Source organism: Nothobranchius furzeri, chromosome 14 (assembly GCF_043380555.1).
Source record: "Nothobranchius furzeri strain GRZ-AD chromosome 14, NfurGRZ-RIMD1, whole genome shotgun sequence".
In the NCBI taxonomy this organism is placed as follows: domain Eukaryota; kingdom Metazoa; phylum Chordata; class Actinopteri; order Cyprinodontiformes; family Nothobranchiidae; genus Nothobranchius; species Nothobranchius furzeri.
In genome coordinates this window covers 45,703,589-45,721,430 of record NC_091754.1, presented here as the reverse complement: position 1 = coordinate 45,721,430, position 17,842 = coordinate 45,703,589, and the positions used below count along the sequence as shown (strand labels likewise).

Sequence of the window (17,842 nt, the reverse complement as noted above, 5' to 3'; positions counted from 1 at the left end):
GTGTTTCTGTGTTAGAGTGTGTTTGTGTTTCTGTTAGTGTGTGTTTGTGTTTCTGTGTTGGTGTGTGTTTGTGTTTCTGTGTTAGTGTGTGTTTGCGTTTCTGTGTTAGTGTGTGTTTCTGTGTTAGTGTGTTTGTGTGTTAGTGTGTGTTTCTGTGTTAGTGTGTTTATGTGTCAGTGTGTGTTTACTTAGTGTGTGTTTCTGTGTTCACTCACTCAGTTTCAGCACTGAAGGAGTTAATGGTGTGGATGTTTCCAGTCTGGGAAGGTGGAAAGTTTTCCTCACAGTGGGCCAATCAGAACTCAGGGAACACGCACACACACACACACACACACACACACACACACACACACACACACACACACACACACACACACACACACACACACACACACACACACACACACACACACACACACACACACACACACTCTCTACACAGACTAGAAAGTGTCTGGAGTGTTTTCGGCTGCAGGCTGCAAGACAATTTTTGGACTTTTAGGTTTAGCGGCGTCGAAATGGTGACCACCGAATCACCCCAAAGCCAGGACCTGATGGTCCCCCATGAAATCCCGGACCAGCTCCAGAACCAGGAGCAACAGGAAGAAGAGCAGGCCTCGCCCTCTTCTGTTTCAGCAGGACTGGACTTGGACAAGTTCAGCCAGGGTCCTGTCAACGCCATCACTGTCCTCACACTGCTGGACAAACTGGTCAACATGCTAGACGTGGTCCAGGAGAACCAGCTCAAGACAGAGGTAAATGGGACACATTGTCCGCCTGGACAAGTCGAGTCAGTGGGTGTGGCCCAAAAGCAGAGAAAAGATCCTGGTCTTGCGTTTGGGTGGAACTAGTTTTCCTCTCATCTGTAGGTGTTATCTCAGGTGCCACATGACCATGTTCACAGTCTTTATGTGCAACAGAACTTGTTGTGTTCTCCCACTAGAGAACCTGAGTCTAATGGAGGTTCTGGAAGAACAAATAACACCTGGCTGTGACCCAGAATTTGACTTCCTGTTTGTGATGCAGTAACAAAAGACATGAGAAAGTGCAGGTGTAAACTTTTACAAACTACGGTCAAAAGCCACATAATGAGAGTTTTTCAATGAAGAAAATACCAAGATTATTTTACGGGGAACTTTGTGATTGTACTGATAATAAACGGGTCTCATGAAAATCTAACCCTCTAAAATCTAAATCTCTCACCCCTCGTGTGACGGTGAGAATAAGCTCAGCCTTGAAAATGTTTTCTCAGGTCAACTTGGTTGTGAAATCCTGCTAATTCCAGTTTAGGAAGATTTCTGAACTTAATTCTGTGCTGGGTAATGGTCACCTCCAATCAGTAGTCCATGCTTTTATTACATCCCAGCTGGACCACCCAACTCATGGGGATCAGTAAAGCTTCTCCCTCACACCATACCAACTGTATGCCGGCCTTAGTCAGGGTGCGGTAGCACGCTTGCAGTTAGTTCAAAACTCAGCCGCTAGGTTCGTGACAGACACTAGGCGCAGGGAACATATCACCCCTGTGCTGGCATCCCTTCATTGGCTGCCTGTACAATACATGGCAGAATTCAAGGTCTTGGTGCTGCCATACAGGGCCTTACAAGGAACTGCTCCAGCATATCTTGGCAACCTTTTGCATAGACATGCCCCCCCCCCCCCCCCCCCCGCGGGCCCTTTGATCAGCCGGCAGGGAGCTGTTGATCGTTCCACGCACTAAGTGCAGGTCACGGGGGGACCGTGCATTCTCGGTGTTGGCACCTGCACTTTGGAATCAGTTGCCTTTGGTGGTGCGTCAGTCACCCTCATTGGGGTTTTTTAAGACTTGCCTTAAGACCCATTTATTTGTCGAGGCATTCCAGGTTTAGCTAATATTACCCGGTTTCGATGCCCCGGCCTCTTAATCGTTTTCAGGATTTTACTTTTTGCTTTTACTCTCCTCTTTTAATTGATTTTATGTTGGTTTTACGATTGTCATATTTTATTCTGATAGTTTTATGTTTTTATTGTGTTGTGTTCAGCACCTTGGGCGTCTGCACTGGTCGCAGAAGGGGCTTTATAAATAAATGAAATGAAACACATTCAGCTTGTTCAGAACATGGTGGCATGGTTCTTGACTAGAACAGACGTCAAGACATTACCCCGACTTTAAAACCTCTCCACCGGCTCCTTTTCGACTGTAAATCTGTGACTAGCCTTGGCCCAGCATATCAGAGCTCCTTCACATTATTATTCCCTAGGCTTTTATTCCTTAACTGTGCTTTTGATCAGTTATTTTATTTTTTCTTTCTACATTCTAATTCAGGGCTGTTCTGGGCCTGGAGGGCTGGTATCCAGCATGTTTTGGTTTTAACCCTGCTCCAACACACCTATTAAAATCAGCAGATGATTATCATGCTTCTTGTTATTTTTTTTACACAGATAAATTAAAAAATGGTTTTATTTACCTGGCATGTTTCAGCTAGTATCTCATGCCATCGTCAGAGATTGTCGGTGTTGTTAAATGGCCTGTATATGATACAGCACCTTCTAGACTCCTGGAACCCCCCAAGGCGCTTTACAACACAATCAGTCATTCACCAATTCACACACTGATGGTGATGAGCTACGATGTGGCCACAGCTGCCCTGGGGCGAACTGACAGAGGCGAGGCTGCCGAGCACTGGCGCCACCAGTCCCTCCGACCACCACCAGCAGGCAGGGTTAGGGTTAAGTGTATTGCCCAAGGACACAACAACAGACTGAGCAGGGCTCGAACCTGCAACCTTCTGATTGCAGGGCGAGAATTTAACACCTGTGCCCCCCGTTGGTGACGTCACCCTGCATCTCCTCTCAATCCTACAGAAAAACTGTTGCCTGGCTTCCTACATTTTCACCGCTTGAGTTACTTTTGAACTAAACAGATCAAAGGGATCTACCAACCTCAAAAATGACCAGCGTGTGTGCCGGCCACACCCCTGATTAAGCAGGAGACAGATGATGTGCTCCGCTCTGCAGCAGTGAAGCACGTCAGGCACAAACAAAAGACAGAAAGTGCCAGATGCCAAAATAAATGACCGTGTGTTAATTATCGTTTTTGGGGTGGCAAGCTTGCAACACTTTTGGCCGTGTGCAGGATGCAGCTGCCTGGATTGCAACGATCAGCACTCAGAAGAATCCTCGGAGAATCCACATAAATAATGTAATTTAAGTAGCACCACGATCTTTTTTCGAGCTCCCCTGGGTGTGTAGGATGAGGGCTTCCAGGCAGCCTGTTATCCTTCCTTTTATGGATAAAAAGAAGTGACCCCACCAACACCGGCCAACTCTGATGATGGCTAGAGATACTAGCTGAAACATGTCAGGTAAAAAAACATTTTTTCCTAAACTGTCTAAAAAAGAACAAGAAAATGGATAATGAAGATAAACATGAATGAACCTACAAAAGAGAATGCTTCTGCAGAGTCTGATGAGCTGCTGCATGGGTGATTCAAATACTGAATCAAGTGTGTTGGAGGAGAGGAATATACCAGCCCTCCAGGCCTGGAATTGCATAGCCTGGTACTGAATGTCCTTTTTAAATGCCATATCTCACTGGACAGATGTTTTAACTTGTGTCTGTTTTCCTTGTTTTTACCTACAGTATGCCCTTGCCATTGTTCAGCACACTGGTCAGCTGGAATTATGTGTTAAAAGTGCTGATAATAAATTGGTGTGGTATGGTATGAGTGTCAACATCAACACTGCTGGAGACAAAGTTCCATCATTCTGGAAACACAATTGGGTTGGAACCGGGTTTGTCCGAGGGGATCCTGAAAAATCATCAGTATGATTCTGATGAATGAAAGTCTCCAAACTTTTCTGGAGAAGTAAAAGTTAACCTGATTTATAGCCAAGAAGAGCTTGGGTGTTTGGTGCATCCAGGATGAGTCCAGCCTCTTTGAAACAGCATATTTCAGGTCTTAGGTTTGTTATAATGTTGTCTCATTGATTTGTTATTATTGTTATTGTATTTGTGCTTTATATGTGCTTTAACATTTGGAACATATATAATCACTGATGACAAGTGGAATGTGATGATGGGTAATTTGTGGCAGACTGATGATTGGTAGGTGATTGGGGTTTTACACTGAACACAAAAGTAACCGCAACACTTGTTTTTGCTTCCATTTTTCATGAGCTGAACTCGAACATCTGAAACTTTGTCAACATACACAACAGACCCATGACTCTCAGATCTTGTTCTTGTCAGGGCTGGTATGAAGGACTGGACCCAAATGCAGAGTTCGGCAAAACAAAGCTTTTATTTCGGCAAAGGCCTTTTTAACTAAGGATCAAAAATGATCAAAAAATAGAACCGAGTCAAAGGACCCAGATATCAGTAATGACTGGTTGGAACAAAAGAATGAAAACTAATGAATAGGCAACTGAAAGAGAACAGAAGCTGGTTATATACACACACAAGAACAGCTGGGAGAAATCAGAGTGATGAGGAACAGGAAACAGAACTGAAACAGGAGAGGTGACACCACAGGAAGTGGGATGGATGAACAGGTCTCACAGCAGGGCGTGACAGAACCCCCTCTCCCCCAATGACCGGCCCCTGACGGGCACAACGCAACAGCACGGCGGGCATCGAAGTCACTGATCAGAGAGGGATCCAGGATGTCGCTAGCAGCCATCCAAGAACGTTCCTCGGGGCCATAACCCTAGCAGTCCACCAGGAACTGTCGGCCGCGTCCCCGACGACGGACGTCCAGCAGCCGACGGACAGTGTAGACGGGACCACCATCCAGGAACCGAGGGGGCGGGAGAGGTAGGTCAGCAGATACGACTTCACCCGACTGACATAAAATGTAGGGCAGCACCTCATGGTCCTGGGGAGCCGGAGACGAACCGCAGCGGAGTTCACGGAGGGAATGGACCAATGAACTCTGCGCCAGCTTGCGTGTCTCCAATCGTAGGGGCAAGTCACGAGTAGACAACCAGACCCTCTGCCCCGCTCGATAGGAAGGAGTTGGCGAGCGTCTTGAATCCGCCACAGTCTTGTACTGTGATGTTCTGTGAAGCAGAGTGTGGCATGCCTTGGCCCAAGTGCTGCGGTAGTGGCGAATCAAGGCCAGGGCTGAAGGCACCTGAACCTCCCTCTCCTGACCCGGGAACAGGAGGAGCTGGTAGCCGTGAACACAGTGAAAGGGGGGAACCCCGTGGATGAGCAGGGCAGTGTGTTGTGGGCAAACTCAACCCACACCAGTTGTTTGCTCCAGGTGGCCGGACTGCTGGACGCAATGATGCGTAGGCCCTTCTCCAATTCCTGTTTGACCTGTTCAGACTGCCCGTTGGTCTGGGGGTGATATCCTGAGGACAGGCTCATGGTGGCTCCAAGCAGAGTGCAGAAGGCTTCCCAAAACTGTGACACAAACTGCGAGCCCCGGTCAGACACAACATCAGAAGGGAAACCATGGATCCTGAAGAGCTGGGACAGCAGAATCTCAGCAGTTTCCTTGGCAGAAGGCAGTTTGGCCAGCGGAAGAAAGCGGGACATCTTTGAGAAGTGGTTGACCACTGTGAGGACAACGGTGTTGCCTTCCGAAGCTGGGAGCCCAGTCACAAAATCCAGAGATATGTGGGACCAGGGGTGGTGCGGCACGGGCAGCGGGTGGAGAAGTTCAGGGGGACGACTCAAGGAGGTATTTTTCCTGGAACAGATGGGGCAGGCCGCCACATACTCCCAAACTTCCTTCTCCAGGGTGGGCCACCAGAAGCGGGGTTGAACCAGGAAGGAGGTTCATCGAGCTCCGGGGTGACAGGTAAACTTGGAAGCGTGACCCCAATGGATAACTTGAGAGCGCAGGTGTGGGGGAACAAAAAGCAGGCCCTGGGGACATCGGGCCACGGTTGGACACCAGTGGTGGCCTGCCTAACGTTCTCCTCCACTTCCCAGGAGATGGCCCCGACAACACAGGAGGGAGGAAGAATGCTCGCCGGCGGGTCCGGGGTAAGGGGGGTGGGGGGGTGGGGGGGGGGCAATCCAAATGAGAAAGGGCATCGGGTTTACTGTTTCTAGATCCTGGGCGATAGGAGACAGAGAAACCAAAGCGTGCAAAAAACAAGGCCCACCTGGCCTGATGTGGGTTAAGCCTCTTCACCCCCTTGAGGTATTCAAGGTTTTTATGGTCTTTCCAGACGATAAACGGCTGCTGAGAACCTTTGAGCCTATGGCGCCACTCCTCCAAAGCCACCTTGATGGCCAAGAGTTCCCGGTCCCCCGCATCGTAGTTCCACTCTGCGGGCGACAGTTTATGGGACAGAAAGGCACATGGGTGGATGCGGTTGACGACAACCGACCGCTGGGACAAGACCGCCCCAACACCAGAGGCTAAAGCATCCACCTCCACCACAAACTGAAGCGCGGGGTCAGGAATGTTGAGTATAGGCGCCGAGACAAAGGTGTCCTTCAACCTGCAAAAGGCTGCGTTAGCTCGGGGAGACCACACAAACCTGGATGATGGAGAAGTCAAGCCCAGCAAGGGGGCCGTGATAGTGCTGAAGCCTCTGATGAACTTCCGATAGAAATTGGTGAACCCCGGAAACCGCTGCACATCCCTCCTTAAAGTCGGAACCAGCCAGTCTCTAACCACCGCCACCTTGCCAGGGTCCATCTGGGTCCTGCCCTGCTCCACCATGAGACCAAGAAAAGAAACACAGCAAACATGGAAAGTATTTGCCTTTAACAAAAAGGCCATGATGGAGAAGGTGCTGGAGAACCCAATGAACATGGTCAGTGTGTGACTGTAAATCAGGAGAGAAGACAAGAATGTCATTCAAATAAACGACAACAAAGGTATTGAGCATGTCTCTAAGCACATAAGTTATCAGTGACTGAAAGACAGCGGGAGCATTAGTGAGGCCGAATGGCATTACCAAGTACTCGTAATGTCCACTAGTGGTGTTAAAAGCAGTCTTCCATTCATCCCCCTCCCGCATCCTCACTAAATGGTAAGCGTTTCTTAAATCCAGTTTGGTGAACACCTTAGCACTCTGCAAAAGGTCCAAAGCAGAAGATATTAAGGGGAGGGGGTACCTGTTCTTGACGGTAATCTCGTTGAGTTCACGGTGGTCAATTCATGGCCTAAGGGTCTTGACCTTCTTGGCCACAAAGAATAACCCCACCCCAGCAGGAGAGGAAGAGGGATGGATAAGACCGGCCCGTAGAGCAGAGTCCACATTCTCCTTCATGGCCTGGTGTTCTGGGGCTGATAGGAAATAGAGGCGACCCTTGGGTGGTGAGGTCCCTGGTAGAAGGTTAATGGCGCAGTCATACGGCCGATGCGGAGGTAACAAGGCTGCCCGGGACTTACTGAAAACCTCCTTCAGGTCGTGATAGCAGGCAGGAACCGAAGACAAATTAGGGGAATCCTCAGCCGGCGTAGCAGCAGTTGCAGAGTGTGGCAAACTCTGTGAATCCTCCAGACAACGGCAAGACCAAGCACTGACAGAACCAGTCCTTCAGTCAATAGCTGGGCCATGCTTGACTAGCCAAGAATGTCCCAAAATCACCCGGTGCAGGGGAAAATATGAAACGAGGAAGCCGATGGTCTTGGTGTGTTGGTCTGGGAAGGCGAGCACCATAGGGGCAGAGTGATGAGACACGGAGCATATCAGACGACCATCCACAGCAGTAACCTGCAGAAGTTTCTCAAGAGGTAGCACTTGGAGCCTCACTCGTTCTGCAACAGACAAATCCACGAGGTTTGCTTCGGAACCAAAGTCTATGAGGACGGGCGGTTTGACGATTCGCTCGGGGCTGGTCAAAAGAACCATGGGATTGGTCCTCCTGCTTGTAGCCAAAACCTGGGTACGACTCCCCATGGGCCTTGGAGTGGGACGTGGCCTACGATTAAAGGGACAGTTGGGCAAAATGTGACCAGCCTGGCCACAATACATGCATAATCCCAACCTCCACCACCGCTGCCGTTCATCTGCAGAGAGGCGGGTTCGGCCAAGCTCCATAGGTTCAGCTGGTTCAGGCGACCAGTGCCTGTCCCGGTGACCATCGGCTAGATGAAGGATGCTCCTGGTCCCCCTGCCACCCCGCCACAGGCACTGTCATTCAAATATAAGCAGTGGCTAGTGCTGGGGGTAACTCCCTCTCCCTCTGCCTGTCGAGGAGTCTCTTTTCGATCTTAATGGCAAAGGCAACGAGAGCGTCCAGGGTAGTGGGGAGGTCAAGAGGGGCCAGACAGTCTTTAATGTTGTCAGAGAGACCGTGCAAAAAGGCATCACAGAGGGCAGGTCTATTCCAGTCGCTACCTGCTGCCAGGGTCCGGAACTCGATGGCTTAATCAGCGACCCATCTCTGGCCTTGCTGCAAACTGCAGATGGTCTGAGCAGTCTCATGGCTGGGGCGGGTGTGGTGGAAGACCTGCTTGAAGCTATGAATAAAAAGTTCCAAAGAGTCACATATGGGAGATTGGCACCCCCACTCGCTCGTGGCCCAAGCCTCGGCTCTCCCTTTCAGGTGGGAGATGATAAATGCCATCTGTGGGGTATGAGTCAGTCAAAATTTCAAAGTGCAAGGAGCACTGGGTTAAAAAGCTTGACAGTTCCTCAAATCCCCAGAGAACCTGTCCGGATGAGCCAGGTGGACTAGCAGAGAAGGCAGAGGATGAAGAGACGTAGATGCCTGAACAGGAGCCAGTGGAGGTGGTCCCGCGACATCATCAGCGGAGACGGAGACGGCAGTAATGGATGCGTCCTTACTAGATGAGGGTGCAGCACCGGGCTGCAGACTCTGCACCCGCTCAACGAGAAACGTAAGCTGCTCACACACAGACGCCATGAAATGGTCCTGACGAGCCGACATCTGCACGAAGCGTTGAGTGAGACCCTCCAGCTGCTGCTTCTGCAGGTGAAGGAGCTGCCCCTGACCACTGAAAGCGGTCCGGACTGGATCTGAACCTGCTGAGTCCATTGTTGGCCAGTTCGTACTGTCAGGGCTGGTATGAAGGACTGAACCCAAATGCAGAGTTCGGTAAAACAAAGCTTTTATTTCGGCAAAGGCCTTTTTAACTCAGGATCAAAAGTGATCAAAAAACAGAACTGTGTCAAAGGACCCAGATATCAGTAATGCCTGGCTGGAACAAAAGAATGAAAACTAACGAACAGGCAACTGAAAGAGAACAGAAGCAGGTTGTATACACACACAAGAACAGCTGGGAGAAATCAAAGCGGGGGTGGGGGGGGTGTGCACACGCTGCTGTTTCTCACCAGTATCAGCTGATGGAGGGCTCTAGTTTTGTTGCGCCGTTAGTGTCAGCGGACATGATAGGGCTGGGGGGGGGGGGGGGCGGGGCATGTTGCTCAGCCTGGTGGGTGGCCAAGCAAAGCCTGGCGGGCCGCCAGGCTTATAAAATGCTCGGGGAAACCCTGTATATATATACATATGTGTGTGTGTGTGTGTGTGTGTGTGTGTGTGTGTGTGTGTGTGTGTGTGTGTGTGTGTGTGTGTGTGTGTGTGTGTGTGTGTGTGTGTGTGTGTAGGTATGTATGTATGTATAGGGGATTAATTGGGAACTTTTTTGGTTTAAGCTGCACCAGGTGGAAATGGAGGGTGTGGTCAGAGGGATCCAGGCTGACATGACCAAACTGTCTAAAAGTCACAGCCACACCTCCAACACCGTCAGCAAGCTGCTGGGACAAAGCCGTAAGCTGTCTGCTACCATGAAGGAAGTAAGTGAACGCACCACACATCACCTGTTACACACTTTCAGTCTCAGCTGTAACCACCTACTGTACCTATCAAAGACTGAATCAGACTTGACTCACCTGACTCTATGGTCCTCTGGTCATATTTCTTTAGGTTCGTGCCAGGATGGAGCGTCAGGATGCCCAGGTGAAGAAGCTTGAGGCAAACCATGCACACTTGATAAGCAGAGACAATTTTAAAGTGCTAATATTTCAGGTAAGTGACAGTAAAGACAGGTCAGGACTTGTTTCATGCTGGGAAATTTTGTCTGTTTAGCCAAATGCTGTTCTTAAGTCCTTATTAGGATATGCTGCTGCAGGATGTGAGCCAAGCCATTGTAATATATAATAACTCTTTGATGACTTGATTATTATTACTCTGAGCTACTACAGCAATCAATTTTCCCCTGGGATTAATAAAGAATTTTTGAATTGAATTATGAATTTAAGTGAATCGAAGAACTCTAAAGCAAAGGCCCGTGCAGGCAAATGGAACCGTAAAACCACAATATTTGCCAGTACTTAGTATAGCACCTGTTCTTCCAGGGTACTTCCAATACAATGTGGGAAGTGCCAGTACTCTACTGTAGCACCAACATTATGTGGGTAGTATTAGTGCTCCGAGAGTGGTGCATTGAGTGAAGTACCAGTACTCTAGTGAGTAGTATTTTTTTTTATGTAGCACTCATCACAGAAAGAGAATCACAAAGTGCTTCACGGAGATCAACAAAACAAATCAAATCATAAATATCTTAAAAACAGAACAACAAATATCATAAAGATCCATTCGGACCAGAACCTCTCGCCACAAGAACAGATTTTTCCCCTCTGCAGTCGGACTCATGAACAACAATCGTAGACCTGCCCACTCCAGCTGCTTGGTTCCAGTCACCTGACCCTGTGTTCTGTTTGTACCTCTGACCAGTCCTTTTAGATGGAGGCATGTTGGAGGCAGGGCAAGGGAAAGCCGTCTTTACCGACTGTACACTCCACCTCCCTCTACTCCCCCACTTGTCCAGATCTGGGCTAACGTCAGCTTTTAACCATAGACCCTATCAAATAAAAATGTTTTAAGCCTAGTCTTAAAAGTAGACAAGGTGTCTGCCTCACGGACTAAAGCTGGGAGCTGGTTCCACAAGAGAGGAGCCTGATAGCTAAAATATCTGCCTTCCATCCTGTTTTTAGATATTCTGGGAAGCACTAAGATCCCCTTTAAGTAATGTCAGCATACACTGGTTTGTTTACTAATCCGTAGTGGCATCTCTTGTCCTTTTCAGGAGGAGAATGAGATTCCCAGCACTGTTTTTGTGAAGAATCCTCCTCCATTCCCTCGTGATGAGATTTTAGAGGAAGGAGAGGATTCTGTACCAGGTGTCAGTGATGATAAACAGGAATTGGGTTTCCATACCATTGATCTATCATCTGATGAAGATGTTGGCCTGGAACCTGACCTTGAGGAAGATGAGGCATGGTCTTATGATCTCGGGAACTGTGAAGAAACCACAGCTGAGAAACTGAAGCGATCCAGCCTTATGAGGGTACACCCTGCAGACAAGTGAGCCAACATCCAGTTAAATCTACGGAGGTAACTGTGTCTGTTTTTGTAGGTTGAAAGTCTGAAGAAGGCCTTCTCCAAGCAGAACATTGAGAAAAAGATGACCAAGTTTGGAACAAAGATTGTTTCTGAAGAACAACGAGAGAAGATCAAACAGAAAACAGCCAGTCTGAAGGTTTCACCTCTGAAATTTGGCATCAAGAAGGTAGAAACAATTTGTCTCATGACACCAAAGCCTTAGTTTCTGTCAGGCTATCCTGAACTAAACCCAACGTTCTCTTGAAGCTTCTCAAGGCTCCGTAATAAAGAAGAGGTTTAGCAAAAATCAGTCATTTCATGTCCAAGTTCAGGAAGCATCAGTACCAGGGGGGAAGACGAAAGGCTTGTGGAAAGGCATACTTGGAAACAGTGTCACCATTTCCCTTTCTTCTTTCTTCTGAATTATATGTGTGTCATGGCTTTACAAGAAAACTTTATCATTTCTCTAAATTACTTTCCTGACACCATAATTGACACAAAGAGTGAGACACATTCCACTTCGAAATCATTTGAGCATACCAAGCAAGACTGCTACATGCCCCCATCTGCCCCTGCCTGTGCCCTGTCAGCTCTCAGTGAATTAATTGCCCCTTAACGTCCTTTAACTCTGCAGTCAGAGACGCCAGGGTTTCCTATTTCTCCAACCTGGTGTCCCAGAGCAAAGGGAACCCCAAGGTGCTGTTTAACACCATCAGCAGCATCGTCTCTCCTGCCTCTCCTACAGCCTCCATCCACTCTGTTGCAGATTGTGAGAACTTTCTGTCTTTCTTTGTGGACAAAGTCAGTAAGGTTAGATCTAGCATCTCTCCTTCAGCCTTATCGCTGCCTCTCCCAACTCCAACCAGGCTGATCATCCTAGATAGCTTTGCTCCCGTTTCTTTGCCTGAGTTAACCAAACTAGTTAACTCTATGAAGACCTCTGCATTCCCCCTCAACATCTTACCCTCATCTTTGTTTAAAAGTGCTTTTCAGTCTATCGGTCCCAGTGTGCTCTCTATAATTAATGCTTCTCTGGTCTCTGGTCAGGTCCCTGCTTACTTTAAGAATGCTGTAATCCACCCGCTTCTTAAAAAACCGAGTCTCGACCCCTCTCTCCATAGCAGCTTCAGACCCATCTCTAAACTTCCGTTCATCTCCAAGATCTTGGAAAAGGTTGTGGCTGAACACCTCACAGCTGCTCTTGATGAACATAACATCTATGATAGCTTCCAGTCAGGTTTTCGTAGAGCTCATTCTACTGAAACAGCTCTTCTTAGGGTCTCTAATGACCTTCTGACTCACAGTGATGCAGGGGACTGTTCTGTTCTGGTCCTGCTGGATCTGACTGCAGCCTTTGACACTGTTGACCATCACCTGCTACTGGAGAGGCTGAGAGACTGGGTAGGCCTATCAGGAACTGCTCTGGAATGGTTCTCCTCTTATCTCTCTGAGCGCTCCTTTTCTGTGGCCGTCTCCAAGTTTAGGTCCTCCACCACCCCTCTTACCCATGGTGTCCCACAAGGTTCTGTGCTGGGGGTCTCTGCTCTTCCTCCTCTATCTGCTTCCTCTTCAGCACATCCTGAGCTCCTTCAAAGGAATCTCCTACCATCTTTACGCAGATGACATCCAACTGTACATCTCCTTTAAGCCCCATGAGATGTCTAAGCTGCAGCTGTTACACACCTGCTTAGACTCTATCAAAACCTGGATTGTCCGGGGCGCTTTCTTCAGCTGAATGAAGATAAGACTGAGATCCTCATCTGTGCCCCAGACAAGCTGGTTCCCAAAGTCAGAGACTCTTGGTCAGCTTGCGTCTCACACCAAACCTTCTGTCAGGAATCTTGGCGTGACCTTTGACCCAGCTCTCACCCTGGATTCTCTTGTCAGTTCTCTTGTTCGTTCTTCCTTCTTCCATCTCAGGAACGTTGCTAAGCTGAGTCCCATTCTGTCCCGCTCTGAACTTCAGATTGTTATCCACACCTTCATCTCCTCATGCTTAGACTACTGTAACTCTCTTTTCACGTGTCTGAGCAGAACCTCCCTGAACCGTCTACAGGTGGTTCAGAATGCCTGTGCTCGGCTTCTGACCAAGTCCTCCAAACACACCCACATCACCCCGCTTCTCCTCCAGCTTCACTGGCTGCTAGTCAACTTCAGGGTTCATTTCAAGATCCTGGTTCTGGTCTATAGGGCCTTACATGGACAAGCACCATCTTACATTGGTGATCTTCTTAGTCCCTACACCCCCAGCAGGTCCCTGAGGTCCAGTGATCAAAGCCTACTGGTTGTGCAGCGCCAGGCTAAAGACCACCTATTCAACCTTCCTCAGGATCCCCTGATTTCCCTCTTTCCTATTCTCTCTCTTTTTTAACATGTTTTAAATCACAATTGTCTATTTTTTTGCTCATTTTAAATATGTTTTCAACCATTTTCTAAATTATTGTTATACTTTTACATTTTTTGTTTTTGTGAAGCGCCTCGTGATTTTTATCTTGAGAGGCGCTATAGAAATGATATTTTCTTCTTCATCTTAAACCCCCTCTGAATTCTTGTTAGGTGATTTGAGCTGGGACGTTCTCAAGCTGTCTACTTCTCTGCAACTTCAGCTGAATGCTTTCAACCTCTTTCAGATTGTACAATCTCTGACTAGATTTAGCAATAAGTCCTTAGATAATGGAACATTAATTGATATAATTCTTACCAACAGACCAACAAAATACTCATCTGCAGTTTCTTTCCAAAGCCTTAGTGACCATTGTATTAGTGCTTGTGTCCGCAATGTTACAAACACTATACAACCTCCCCTAATTTTCAGTAAACGAATGCTAAAAAACTTCAATGAGCAGGCCTTTTTAAAGTCCCATAGTTGTCACACACACACATTGGTGCAGTGTGGTGAAAATTGTCCTCCACATTTGACCCATCCCCATGGGGAGCAGTGAGCTGCAGACACGGCCGCGCTCGTGAACTTTTAGTTTAACCCCTCAATCCAACCCCTTAAAGCTGAGTGTCAAGCAGGGAGGCATTGGGTCCAATTTTATAAAGTTTTTGGTATGAACCGACAGGCATTTGAACTCCAATCTCCCAGTCCCAGAGCAGACACTCTATCACTAGGCCACCGAGCTGATTATATGACTTGGTGAAATCAGATCAGAATGAGAATGGTTTTTTATCTATATGTGCAATAAATCACATTAGGAAATTGCTGCTGCAAAAGAACAATAATATATAATTAGTCTCGTTCCTACTGTTGAGGATACTTGGTCACTTTTCGAAAACTCCTTTATCTTGATTTTAGATAGCCATTAAATCGTTTCAGTCCCTGGATCATCACTGAACTTTCAGAACTGATTCGTCTAAAACATCAATGTTGGCAAAGAGCAAAGACGTCCAAGAATATCTGCGACTGACAGTCCTTCAGATCTATAAGGAACAAATGTTGCCGGTCAATCAGAAAAGCTAAAACTGAATATTATAATAAGCAGTTTCTGATGAGTAGTTCTGACTCCAAAACATTCTGGCAGTGTCAAGACTATGGAAAACACCAACAAGTCCTCACACCTGCCAAATGCAATCACATCTGATGGTGTTGATGTCTCAGATAAAACTAAAATGGTAAATTCTTTCAATAATCACTTTATCAAGTCTGGTCATGCCTTTGCTACAGCTTCACCCATCTCTGAGGTCTCTGACCTCGACTCAGCTATATGAAATGATTCCCTCCCCACAACCAGTTCCTGTTTTTTCCATTCAGTTGTTTCAGGTAAACGAGGTACTTGATGAGTAACTCAGGTTAGATCCTCACAAATCAGCCAGACTGGGTACTCTTGACCCTTTCTTTCTGAAAATAGCAGTGTGTGTGTTATTGCTGCACTTATTACCCATCTAAAACAAAATTCACGATCATCAACCATAACATCAACTTTCCACCCTAGTATTGGTTCCCTGGATGGTACCAACCTACAAATTGTCACTTCTTATTAGTATCTGGATATCTGGCTTGACAGCACACTTTCATCTTACATTCAGTTCATTACTTTCTAAAGTCAAGTCAAGAATTGGGTTTCTATAGCAACAGGTCATCCTTTACTCATTCTGCAAAGAAAACCTTGGTCAATCCTTCCATCATTTATAGGACTGCGTCCTAAAAACTTCTTCATGAACTCGACGTCATTTATCACTCAGCACCCCGTTTGGCCACTGGTGCCCCTACACTGCTCATCATTGGAATCTGTACTCACTCGTTAACTGGTCATCCCACCATTCCTGCAGGGTGTTACATCGGGTTAGGGTTAGGATTACCCTAACCCTAACCCGTCATATCTTTTCTCATCATCACTTCCAACAACCAGCACCATTTACATTCCAGTAACTTCATCTCTACGGTTATTCCCAAAGCTCGCACCTCCTTTTGCCGCTCCTCATTCCAGTTTGCTGCTTCCAACGACTGGAATGAGCTGCAGAAACCACTGAAGCTCACCACCTACATTCCATTATCTACCTTCAATAATTCATGGTGATCAATAGTTTCTGATCAATGTTCCTGCTTCTGAGTACTAAAGACCGTTTTAGTCTGTTCTGATTGCTTGTGCATGTTATATATGAGAACAGTCCTTTGTCTTTATGTCAGACCGTTTATCTGATTTTATCTTGTATGTTTTTATTTTTTCTGTTGTTCTTTGGTGTAAAGCTGACTATGTGTCTGTTGCTGCTGTCTCTTGGCCAGATCGTTGTCGTAAATGAGAATGAGTGCTCAGTCCACTCACCTGGATAAATAAAGGTTAAATAAAAATAAATAAAACATTAATGGGGGGTCTCAGCTTAATAATATAAAGAGCCTGAGGGTACAGTGTCCTTGAGGGAGGGGTGGTGATCGACGCTGTTCAGTTAGGTCTTGCATTCCTCCAGCTATAGGGAGAGTGAGAACAGTCCGCGCTGGAAATGTGTGGAGTCTTTGATGATAGAGGCAGCTCTTCTGAGGATGTAATTATTTTGTTCCTGATCCAGATCCTGACCATAGGTGAGGATAAAGACAGAGCAGTAAATCTAGAGTTCTTCTATCCAATCAAAGGCCCAATCCTTAGTTCCTTCTCTCCTTCAGGTATTCAACGGGTTACTAGAACTCCACCACTAGAGACAGAGAATTACTTCACCTGGTGGAGCATTCCACTCATAAACCAATCTGGATTTGATCTGGTATAAGTTTCAACTGTAGATCTTTCTCTTTTGGTTCTTATAATGTTCTGCTTCTGTTGTCCTCTGTGTTCTCAGCCACGCAGCAGCTCAGACTCTCAACCTCCAGAAGCCTCTGGACAGACAAATGAGCTGTCCAGCACTGAGACCAACATTCAGGTCCCAACCACTCAAGGCAGCATTGTGCAGGAGGTCACCTTTACTGAGGTCCATGCCGAGCTGGCACCAGCGGAGCAGGTCAATGATGAGGGTGCAGAAAAGGAGATAAAGGAGGAGGAGGAAAAGAAGGAGAAGGAGGGGGTGATTGAGGGTTCAGTGGTGGTGGAGGCCGAGGTGTCTTTAGTCTCTGAAGGAGTCAATGAGGAGTATGCTCTGTCCTCCACCCTCCCTCAAGAGGACAGAGGAGCAGAGGAGGAAAAGAAGGACCATGAATCATAAACACTTGTTAATGAACCAACAAATCAGATCTGACCAATCAGAGCTAAGACCTTTTTAAAGGAGCCATTCAGCACTTTCATGATTGGATTAGGAGCTAAAAGACACATTTTCTGTTTGCTTTCCTTAACATTATAATAAATTTGCCAAAAGTTCACTAGTGTTCCAAAGTTTGCCAACTTTCTTTTAAAGGTTTTCCAACATTCCTACAATATTCCATCTAAAGTTCATAATACATTCCCCAACATCCTCCTGGCTGCAAGTCCAAAGAGATCGAGTTAGAACAGTTGGACAGCAGATTGGTTCCTTTAAACCTGAGCTCTAGGTTTGTTTTGTTGATTAAAAGTGTTCTTTCATTGGTTTTTCTCTGCTCAGACACCTGAAGGTGATGCAGATGTGTAACATTTTTATAAAGTATGAAACAAAATGATTTAAAGAACTAGTGTTCTGTAAACAGTGATGTTCTGTCATGGCAGAGTCTCAGGGTCAAGTTTGCATGAGGTTGAAGAATGTCCTTCTTCTACTGATCTGAAACCTGGTCACAGACATGTTGCTGTAATCATTGTTTTACTAACTTTATTTCCTCTTTTTATGATATATTTGATCACAAGTGGCTCACCATAAGAGCCAAGAAAAACATAAAATGTTAAATCTGTCATGGGTTAGGGCTTGAATCTGCTGTGGTCCAGTATGAATGAATGTCTGTGGGCCGATGTCTTTTGGAAAAGAAGCTCTGGCTCTTCTGTTTCAGGAAGTAGAAGATAGGTGGAGGTCGTGGAAAACTGCAGGATTTGTTGTCCTACTGGACATCTCTCCTCTTATTGGACAACAGCAACACGACCCTACCACTGACTCTGTTTTCTCCACAACGTGATGTTTTATCTCCACCAATGGCATAATATTGGAGGAGTTCTG

At 46.8% G+C, this 17,842-nt stretch overlaps 1 protein-coding gene across 1 annotated transcript; it reads left to right on the top strand.

The window, feature by feature from the left end:
- The first annotated feature begins 383 nt into the window (after positions 1-383).
- Positions 384-17,670, top strand: cavin2b (caveolae associated protein 2b). Its single transcript, XM_015952215.3, has 6 exons — positions 384-755; positions 9,571-9,711; positions 9,842-9,943; positions 11,004-11,264; positions 11,334-11,486; positions 16,571-17,670. Exons 1-6 carry the CDS (start codon positions 519-521, stop codon positions 16,928-16,930), a joined length of 1,254 nt encoding a protein of 417 aa, XP_015807701.1. The 5' UTR covers positions 384-518; the 3' UTR covers positions 16,931-17,670.
- Positions 17,671-17,842: the final 172 nt, after the last annotated feature.

Bases quoted from the DNA above. Each gene is read 5' to 3' on its own strand.
- cavin2b (XM_015952215.3), top strand. From the start codon at position 519: ATGGTGACCACCGAATCACCCCAAAGCCAGGACCTGATGGTCCCCCAT. The intron at 9,712-9,841 runs GTAAGTGAACGC...ATATTTCTTTAG, and splicing joins TGTCTGCTACCATGAAGGAA to GTTCGTGCCAGGATGGAGCG. The intron at 11,487-16,570 runs GTAGAAACAATT...CTGTGTTCTCAG, and splicing joins TGAAATTTGGCATCAAGAAG to CCACGCAGCAGCTCAGACTC.